At 42.6% G+C, this 10,000-nt stretch overlaps 1 protein-coding gene across 1 annotated transcript in view; it reads right to left on the bottom strand.

The window, feature by feature from the left end:
• Positions 1–10,000, bottom strand: part of LOC122242783 (cell adhesion molecule Dscam2) — a 234,619-nt gene that overhangs the window by 909 nt on the left and 223,710 nt on the right. The window contains exons 27-34 of the mRNA XM_086554717.1: positions 7,392–7,531; positions 7,055–7,269; positions 6,377–6,599; positions 5,668–5,952; positions 3,895–4,041; positions 3,021–3,166; positions 1,320–1,614; positions 1–1,127 (exon numbers count right to left, since the gene is read on the bottom strand). The exon at positions 1–1,127 is cut by the window's left edge and continues 909 nt beyond it. Coding sequence (XP_086410843.1) covers positions 694–1,127; positions 1,320–1,614; positions 3,021–3,166; positions 3,895–4,041; positions 5,668–5,952; positions 6,377–6,599; positions 7,055–7,269; positions 7,392–7,531 — 1,885 coding nt within the window. The 3' untranslated portion in view covers positions 1–693. The remainder of the gene's footprint in view (positions 1,128–1,319; positions 1,615–3,020; positions 3,167–3,894; positions 4,042–5,667; positions 5,953–6,376; positions 6,600–7,054; positions 7,270–7,391; positions 7,532–10,000) is intronic.

The raw sequence follows: 10,000 nt of genomic DNA on the forward strand, positions 1-10,000 counted from the left end.
GGTATCCTTATAGAATTATACAAACATCTGAGTATGTCCATAACTGCCTGTCAATAAACTGTCTAATTGGAGGAAAATAGACAACAATTTACATAAAGATTTTCACGTATCAGTGAACTAGAAATTAGCTATTGGTTTCTTGATTACAGATTCTCAAACTGAAGCATACACACGATCTCTAGTGATCTTATAGTACACACCCGTTTCATTTCCGTCATACTTCCAGCTTGTGACATATAACGTTATTATACTATCGCGTAAACAGAGACTGGAAAACACCTGGCAGCAACCGCACAATTGCACACACTTCATTTTTCGACCACACACACGCACTTTGGCAATATATTTCCGTATCTGTACAAGAAACTGTTTTAGTGTTTATGTCTCGTTTTATAAATATATATATATATATATTTCTTTAATCATAATTTAGTTAATAATTTAGATTACTTTATTTATTTTGACATATCTTTATATAAGCAAGCGCAACACACTCTGAGTCCGTCTTGAGCACAACGAACGTATTCCACGTAATTAGCGAGAAGACTTATGGATCCAGATGTCAGAGATGCCTTTAAATACAGTTATTGGTGCAATCTTTATGGACGTATTACACCTTTAGATTCATCAGCTAACGCTGGTAGATGTAACTGGCCAACGTTTTAAGGTCTAATTCTAGGCCTGTATACCTTTTCAGACCTTGATGCTGTAGTCCTTCTCCTTGCCGGACACGTACGACCTGAACTGTGACCTGGAGTGCCCAACGTAAGCAGCGGAGGCGGCCTCTGCCTCCTTGTTCCTCCGCCTCATCTCCAGGTCGCACTCCGCCTCCGAGAGCTCGTTGTGGCTGCTGGAGAATCCCACGGGCGGAGTGATCTGCCGCGTGAAGCCGTACTTGCCGTCGTCCGAGCTCTTGGAGTCGGAGGCGTGGCCGGCCTTCGGGAAGGAGAGGCAGGTCTCCTGGGTGCCACCTCTGATGCTGGCCACCATCTTGCTGAGGCCGCGACCCTGGAAGGCCCCGCCGCGACCTAGCTTGTTGCCGTCGCTCTTGCGGGGGAACGACTTCCGCTCCAGGATGGGCGAGGGCTCCGTCGACGTGCTGGACTCGGGGGCGTGGTAGATCAGGTCTGAAAAGCGCATCAGGCCTCGCTCAGCTTTTGAAGAGAACGTGTGAAACGAACGGGAAATGAAGTGACGGAAAATCAAGACAAAGGACCAGATAAAGTTTACATGCAAGGTAATGGATGATGTAGAGAAAAGAGAAGAGAGAAAATAGTAAATTACCATCGAACATACAGCAGGAATAGAAGAGGACTTACTGTGGTGGACGGTCCTGGAGGCCGGCCTCCGTGCGGCGTGGGCGGCCTGGGCGTCTGGGCGCGACTCGAGCGTGGCCAGGTGGGGGTCGAGGGGCAGGTGGAGCGCCGTGTGGTGGCTCTCGAGGGTGGCGGAGTCCAGGTGGATGGAGGACTCCGTGCGCGAGGACGTGGCGTGCTCGGTGTCCGTATCTGACTGCAGGGAGTCATACTCTTCACTTTCACTCCGGGGACCGCCCGCACCGCGCCCGCGACTGCCGCTACGCCCGTGGCTCTTTTTGGGCGTGGGTCGACTGGGCTGATGGGGGGCACGTCGGGAAGGGTTGGTGGAGGGACAGGAACTCTTACTTAGGGCTAGGGTGGTGATGGGGTTGCTGTGGTGATGGCAGTCGGTGATGGAGTTCTGGTCATGGGTCGTCTGTCCCACTCGGGATGGCAATGCCACGCTACTGTCAGGCTATAATGGCTCTCTAAACCATTGATATCATGCTTCTCGATGGATTTGCTTTTGCCAACATTGCTAAGGCCGCAATCATACAGCTGGGAGTTACGTTCCTAATCAAACAGACGAGGGCTTGTTATGCTATTGCCGATAGCATTGGTGCAGAGGATACCCTATGTCATGGAAATGATGCAACACGATCGCGCTTGTCGGACACTTTATCAGTAGAGATACATATATAAAAGTTATAACAACACTGCAACATAATCGATAACATAGTCACATCGATTGGCTTGGAGTTGCCTGATTTGAGATGGCGGAGAATTAGCAGAAATGACGTAGAATTTAATGCCACAATGAACTGGTCTTCCATGAAAGTGCTGTGATGTCATAGCGGTAAGGTCACTGTCACGATGTTGTTTGCACTGTCAGTCAAAGGATAGTGGTGGTTCAGTCATTCAGGAATGGTAATGGTCACTCAGGGGCAGGGATGGAACTCTTACTTAAAACTAGTAGGCTATACTGTTTGTGATCATCAGTCCTGCGATCTGCCAGTTCTAAGTTTTAGTTTAGTTCACCCGAGATAAAAAAAAAAGAAAGAGAAAAAAATGTATAGATTGCTATCCGCTTTAATCTCATTAATCGAACTACAGTGATACAGCAGACGTCGATGTGTTGTAAGAGTGGGACAGGGATTAGGATGACAGTGCGAAGGAAATGCGAGCGGGACACCCTTTTTTTCACTTACATTATTTCTTCTACATAAGTTTCATAATATCCAAGGACTGTTCTGCCCTTATATGAGTTAAAATGTACGTTAGAGAAATATCCATATCTTGTAATTTTGCTGACATATTTCATGAGTCTATGTAAAGACCAAAGCATTGGATAGATACTGGTATGGACATTTTGCTAACGAAGATTAGTCACAGGATTCGCAGAGCAACGTCTTTTACAAGATATGTCACATTGCTAATTCATATTCTGCTAATCCTATGTCTTCAAATGAAATATCACTGACGAAAATAATAAGCAGTTTATATCGACAATTATATACCATTAACATCAAAATATAAAGGACCGCCCTTGCTGAATACATCAGAATAAATCACAACTAATATGCAGTACCCCATATAAATAAACGAATAAACAAATGAATGATCAGATAAAACGATAAATATATAAGCATATCGATCTGACAACCCCAGGACAAGCACTCACCCAAGGTCGACCTCCCACTAGACAGGAGGACGAAAACCTACCGAAGTCGGAGGATGACCTTCTGTGACGCCATATCGAGAGTCTTGGAAGACAAATGTCTGGAACTTGTTGGTGACTGTTTCGTCTTGTCCTCCGCGCCCTTCGCCCAGCTGGAACGTCGCGTAAGGGTAGATGTCTTCTGAGTATTCTGTAGGAGGGTCTGCGTCAGAGACTTCACCGTGCTTCTTGGTGTAGGCGTTGTGCAGAAGGAAAAGGTGTGTGTGTGTGTGTGTGTGTGTGTGTGTGTGTGTGTGTGTGTGTGTGTGTGTGTGTGTGTGTGTGTGTGTGTGTGTGTGTGTGTGTGTGTGTGTGTGTGTGTGTGTGTGTGTGTGTGTGTTTGTGAGGGTTATCTTGGCGTGATTTTTTTTTGGGGGGGAGGGGTATTTGTGCGCAGAAAATGTTGAAAGAAATGACAAAAAATAGCATCTCCTTTGTTAAAGCTAAGGCGGTATGATATGCCTATACCCGTATGAATCAGGATCGAAAGAGATTTATAATGTGAAAAAAGTTGAATGGGGTACATAGAAAAATTGTTGCTCCTTAGTCTAAGTTACGACATGGGTTTATAAACTTATTTAGCGAATAGTAGTTTACAATTAAACAAAGAAATATACCCCTTCATAACAATTTTTCCTTATTTTCCCAACTTATGAAAAACGCCGAATCTGAAGAGAAAATCTAGTTCTAACAGTAACCCAGACCATTTCAAGGCATCGAGACCCATTCCCTCGGCCTGAGAATACCCACTAATTCAAAAAACAAAACATACTCCCTCCATGAACTACTCCCTAACCACCCGGTACCTGTCACTCCCCTCCCCCACAGCAAGATAAGCTCGCCGTGCAGGTACGCTACCTGTCTCCTTCTCCGTGGTACCTGATATTCTCTCAAGAGTAGCAGGTACTGGCTGAGGCTTCCTGACGGTGGCGTAGTAGGTATCTCGCTGCTGCAGGAGGTTCGTCTTGTTTTGCTCGGCCTCCTGGTCTTCCTGGGCGCCGGTCCCGTTCCTTCCGGCAGCCGCTCCTGCAGAAACCATGCCTGCGCTTAGTGGTAGTGATAGTGTCTACGAGAAGACATCAACCAGAGAGGCTGTCGTCGTTTTTATATTGATTATAGTAAGGATATCCATTGACTAACAATAACAGTATCGGTAATAGAAATGGCGAGATAATGATGAGGTTAAGGATAATTTATGATAAACGTATAATACAAAAAACTGACAATGATGATAAGAAAAAAACTTCACGGCAAAACCAGTGACTAATCCTAACTTATTCAGTACACAGGTGCATCTCTCTCCTAAAGTGAGACATTTAACAAGACTACAGTAAAGCCAAAGCTATGAGAGAGACGGAGAACAAGTTACATCAAGCAAGGGAAACTAGAAGAAGAAGAAGAAGAAAAAAAGGAATAAAAGAATAACTGAAAGAAAGAAAACAAAAGAGGCGAGCAGACATCGACAGCTGATAAAAAATGATATAATGTATTCAATGGACGTCAGGAACAGGCTCGTGCAGTGAGAAAAAAGACATATTTCACAGTAAATTTTCAATGTTTCGATTTAGATAATACTTGAAACTTTCTCCAGGTGTATGAACGAATAAATAAACAAAATCAAAATAAGACAGAATAAGCTTAAATAGGCAAAAATATATATGGTAAGTTTATTCAACAGAAAGGGATGCAATAGTATGTGGAACAAAATGTTATGGACTTAAGAACTATGTTCTTATATCACCATGTTTTTTTTTTTACATGTTCATTTGCCCTTTTTCTTGCATATTTGTTTCACTGATATCTAAACGTATGTAGAGGCATATACAGTAGGCATAAGCACACATATACTTGATACATTGTCTGCGCTTGCTTAGAGATAGATAGATAGATAGATAGATAGATAGAGAGAGAGAGAGAGAGAGAGAAAAGAGAGAAAGAGATAATGTCTGTGGATCCATTTCCTAATAAAGAGACAACTTTTTACCACTCTTTATAGTTGCTGTTTCTTTGGTATCCTTCAAGAGGTTTAGAGACATGGTGATAAGTCGTTCCAACTAATGGGAAGGATTCTATAGGATGATATAAGGTCACATACCTTGACCTCCTAATAACCAAGGTCGGTGATAAATGTAAAATAAAAGAGATGAAATAAAATAAATAGATATATAAGTAATCGAAGAAGAGTATGCACTAAAGAGTATGGTTGAATAATGTGTTGTAAAAAAATTGTCACATGCTGTATATATAGGCATACTAAAAGACATATGAAAAACAAATGAAACACAAACACAAAATATCTTTTCTTTAATCTAAACAGAAACAACGGAAACGACGGGGTACACATCATTCAAGTAACATCCCCGTTAACAGAGAAGTAACAGTGCGGACAAAATAAAATCCATGAACAAAATCCCACAATGTGAAAATGACATGCAAAACTGATCTTAAACAGAAATGTTGAAATATAGAGAGATGGAAAACAAATGGACATCTGAACCGAAGAGCGACACACATCAAAAGAGAAGAAGAAACACAAATAAGATTATTTTTTTTTATAAAGTTCTGGTAGAGTGATTGGCGTCGCGACTCGCAAGCGACGTCACCAGTCATGTGACAGAACGAGGTCAGGGCGCGACCTCGGCGGACACTCACGGCGCCGGAAGCAGAGGACGGCGGCGGCGACGGTGAGCGCCAGGGCCAGGGCGGAGGCGGCGGCGGAGGCCATGAGGCGCGGGTCCGTGTGGATGGGGTTGGGCGGCGCCAGCTCCAGCTCCCCCGCCGGCTTGGCGCCCACGCCGCCCCCCGGGCCCGTCGTGATGTCCACGGTGGTGGTGGTGGCGCCCGCCGCGTTATGGGCGGTCAGACGCAGCCCGAAGATCGCGCCCACCTGCAGGCCGCCGATCTCGTACACCTCCTGAGGCGCCAGGCTGCTCGCCACTGCAATGGAAGGTCAGGGAGACTCACTTACAAAGTTGCGCTTGGGCGCCGGGGAACGAGGTCATCTCGTGTCATTTTAGACATGGAATCAAGCTAGGGCTCAAAGCCACGTCACATAACAATTGTATCATAATAACTATAGTATATTATACAATTCTGTTTGTTTCATTTGGTTTCGTCTTCGTCTGAAATATTTCACAGATCATCTACTACATGATCCAAGATGAAGACTTACAGAATTCATTAAAAGGGAATTCCTCTCAAACCAACACTAAGGAAGAACGAAAATCGGTGCCTCAACAGATAGTCGCTTGTCCCGCCCCCGTCAACTACCCCAAAGACTGCCATAACCATGACCACCATGCACTAAATCACCGCGCTATCTACACCTCTGACCTCCTTCTTCAACTTCCCAGCGACTCACGTGTGGTCCAAGACGGGTCCCTGGGGCGGCGGAGCTCCAGCGTGAAGTGCGTGATGGGGCATCCTCCGTCCACCCAGCGGCCCAGCCACGCCCACACGCCCGTGCTATTGCCTGAGGCCACGTGGCGGGTGGGTGGTGCCACGGGCGGTGAGCCGGAGGTACGGGCGGTGAGGGGGCGGGACGGGGGGGAGATGCCCACGTGGGTGCGGGCCGTCACGTACACCTGGAGGAGGGGAGAAAGGTCAGGGGGAAGGACCACGAAGAGGAGGGTTAAGGTCGTGTTATTCTTATCCTTGTTGTTATCACTGTCGCTGCTGTTGCTGTCATCGTCATCTTGATTATCATTACCATAGCTAAATAGCTCATTTCTCTTCGCTGTAGGAAACAAAAGCCAAAAAAAGATAATTGATTGCTTGTTGGATTCTCTTCTATGGATTTTATCGGCCCACTTAATTTAAATGATTTCCATAATCGTTAATTCATTACTTTCATTACTACTTCATATGATACCTAACCCTACCGAATGCACAAACCTCCAACTTTGCAATGCAAGCAACACTCCCATGCAAAACCTGTCTTCTAGCCTGGGCCGTTCGAATCAGCAATCTTCCTTTTCTAAACTGCAAATACACTCGCCGGCAATGCAAGCAAAAAACGATGCAACGCCCGCAGTCGTACCTGGTATTCTGCGCCGCACTGCAAGTCGGTGATCACGTGCCTAGAGTGCGCCCGCCCGAGCTCCCTAGTGTGCCACACTCCTCCGCCCACCGCCGCCCGCCACCATACAGCCCACGCCCGCACTGGTGCGCCGCCTGTGTCCCCCGCCGCCCACGACACTGTCAGCGTCGTGGACGTAGCATCCGCGATGTGCACTGAGGGCGCGGCGGGTGGCACTGTAACGGAAGTCATAGAGGTAAATGGTGAAGGTGACGACGTCATAGCAATGGCTGCATTTAAAGTAAAAATACCTAAGAAATATAAAGACATTTATCCTTACGAAATGCGCATGACTTACCTTGTACATGCAACACATACGTAGTTGAGGTGGGCACGTACGGAGACTTCCTCACACTGTGAATGGAGCACGTGTAGTTCCCCCGGTCACTGCGTTCTACCCCGCGGATCACAAGCGAACCGTCTGCCTCTTGCGTGAATCTGTGAGGAGAGTGAGATTGTATGATATCTATTTTCTAACAGTGGAGGGTTGTGACATAGTTGTAACACGTGATTCTTGTACAGTGAGGGATAAATATATAGCCTAACGCGTGATCATCATAAGATTGCAATAACTGCATAGCCATACAAACAGACACTGCCGAGGGAAAATTTGCCATAATCTACAAGAACTTATCCCCTTTTTTACCCCCCCCCAAAAAAAAAGGAAAGAAAAAATACATAATTATCATACAGCACATTAAAAATAGCTTTCCCATATACATAAGTGTCTATTTGCACATGCCATGAAAACGGAATACATAACGATGCCTTTCATTGGCTAAACTCCCCAGGTTCCCGAGGTTAAAGAGATCAAATGAACACAGCTCAGAGCAGAGTAAAGAAATGAAAACAAGAATAGAAAAAAAAAAATCTTGATTAAACAATGGATTAATTAGAGGAAATTTTCCTTGCATTTGATCCTGATGAAGATATTGATTGCAATCCGATGTGCAGAATTGATTATTTATGTTACTCGTTTGGTTTTGATCATGTGTGGATAGAAATGAGCAGAGGCAGTGCAATATTGAGCAATTTCTGCAACTTCTCCTCTATGTCCGATTAGCTGAATAATTCAAGGGAAGCAGTGATACGCGTATTGATAGTATCAACACACACAACAAATATATTTAATGGATAATTTACAGGCCTGATAGGTAATGATATTGTTCTTCTTTTGCTTTTCCGTGTAAATACATATACCTATTGATATTACGATACAGGTATTATTCAGCATCAAATAAATGTATCAGTGATACCAGAATATCCTTCAATTAACAACAATGATAAACATAACGCATAAGATGAATTATCTTTGATGCTTAATTCACGATTGCTTTGAAGTTTCATGTTTGCCTTTGCGAGACGATAAATCTTTGCTTTTGTTTTCTTCAGTCAGTCCTAACGACAAGTTTGGTTATGCGCATATTTAGGTGAACAGAAAACGGTGAATGCTGTTATTCCTCCTCGCAGACCAATAGAGATTTCGTTTAATTCTCTGTGTTTCTCAGATTTTATTTCTGTTTAATGTTAGGCGAATTTATCTTTACTCTTCTTTTTTATTAGTGTCGGTCTACTTTCTATGTTGATATTTATGTTATGGTAATCAAAGAGCTGCCATGTCGATCCTTATATCTATTCAACAGAAAAAAATATATATATAGCTACGAGAAACAATAATACGAATACCTAATATATATGACACATTGAAAGTCAGATACATATCCTCCCTTTATCAAAAAAAAAAAAAAAAAAAAAAAAAAAAAATCCTGCAATATCAAACCTTCGTATCCCTTATCAACCATGTAGATGATGACTCAGATGAACTTTAAGTCATCACGGGATTTCTACGAGTAAATTCCTATCGAGGCAATCCGGGTAAATCAGGTGAACGCATGAGAGTTCGTCCAGAGAAGGCCGTACAGCACGAAGACCAAGAATATTCTAGAAGAGCGGCATGTCGAATCAGTCCCAAGGCGGGAAATAGAACTACGCTGGTCGGTGTGAATACGTTGGCGATTTCCTTTTCGGGTTCACAATGAAAGCGTTTCTAGGGGTTTTGGGTTTTGTTTTTGTTCTTCATCACTGCATTGGGAATGTTTTTTTCTTTTTCTTTGTGTTCTTCATCACTGTGTTGGTGCATTTCTTTCTGATCTTTGTCGCTGCATTGTTGAAAATTTGATACTGGAATTATAACTTTTAGAGTGCGACTCTAGATTCTAATCTCTATGATTTTTTATCATATGCATTTGCCGTATATGTGATTTGCATAAGCGAAAGGCCACGTGTACACTCTTTATATATGTGTCTTTCACATTTCATTAAACACTTATACATTTCAGCGTAAGTCACCTCAAAATCCATTAATCTACTTGCTACTGTTAATAACAAAATCGGCTGCACAGACCTATTCCATAATCCAATAACTAAAACAAAATACTCAAATAAATCATCAGTCTAAAATAATCACTTGCATAACTTGCCACTACACATCCCATTACGATTTCAAAAAACCTTTCAGATTAGCATATAAACTGATGCTCATCTGCTGGTGCGGCCGGTGTTTAGATCTGTAACTGGTTGGCTGGTTGTACAAACGGATTTCAGCGATTACCACACTTATAAAACCTATTTCCCATATTTGGAAATATGAATATATTCAGTGCATGTATTTGCATACATATTCGTATATTTACTGTATATATATATATATATATATATATATATATATATATATATATATATATATATATATATATATATATATATATATATAATATATATATGTATGTATATTAATATATATATATATATATATATATATATAATATATATATACATACATATATATATATATATATAATAATAATATATAATATTTATATATAATATATATATAATATATATATA

The sequence above is a fragment of the Penaeus japonicus genome, unplaced genomic scaffold (assembly GCF_977035675.1).
Source record: "Penaeus japonicus unplaced genomic scaffold, GWHDUDI00000001_assembly GWHDUDI00000030, whole genome shotgun sequence".
Lineage (NCBI taxonomy): Eukaryota > Metazoa > Arthropoda > Malacostraca > Decapoda > Penaeidae > Penaeus > Penaeus japonicus.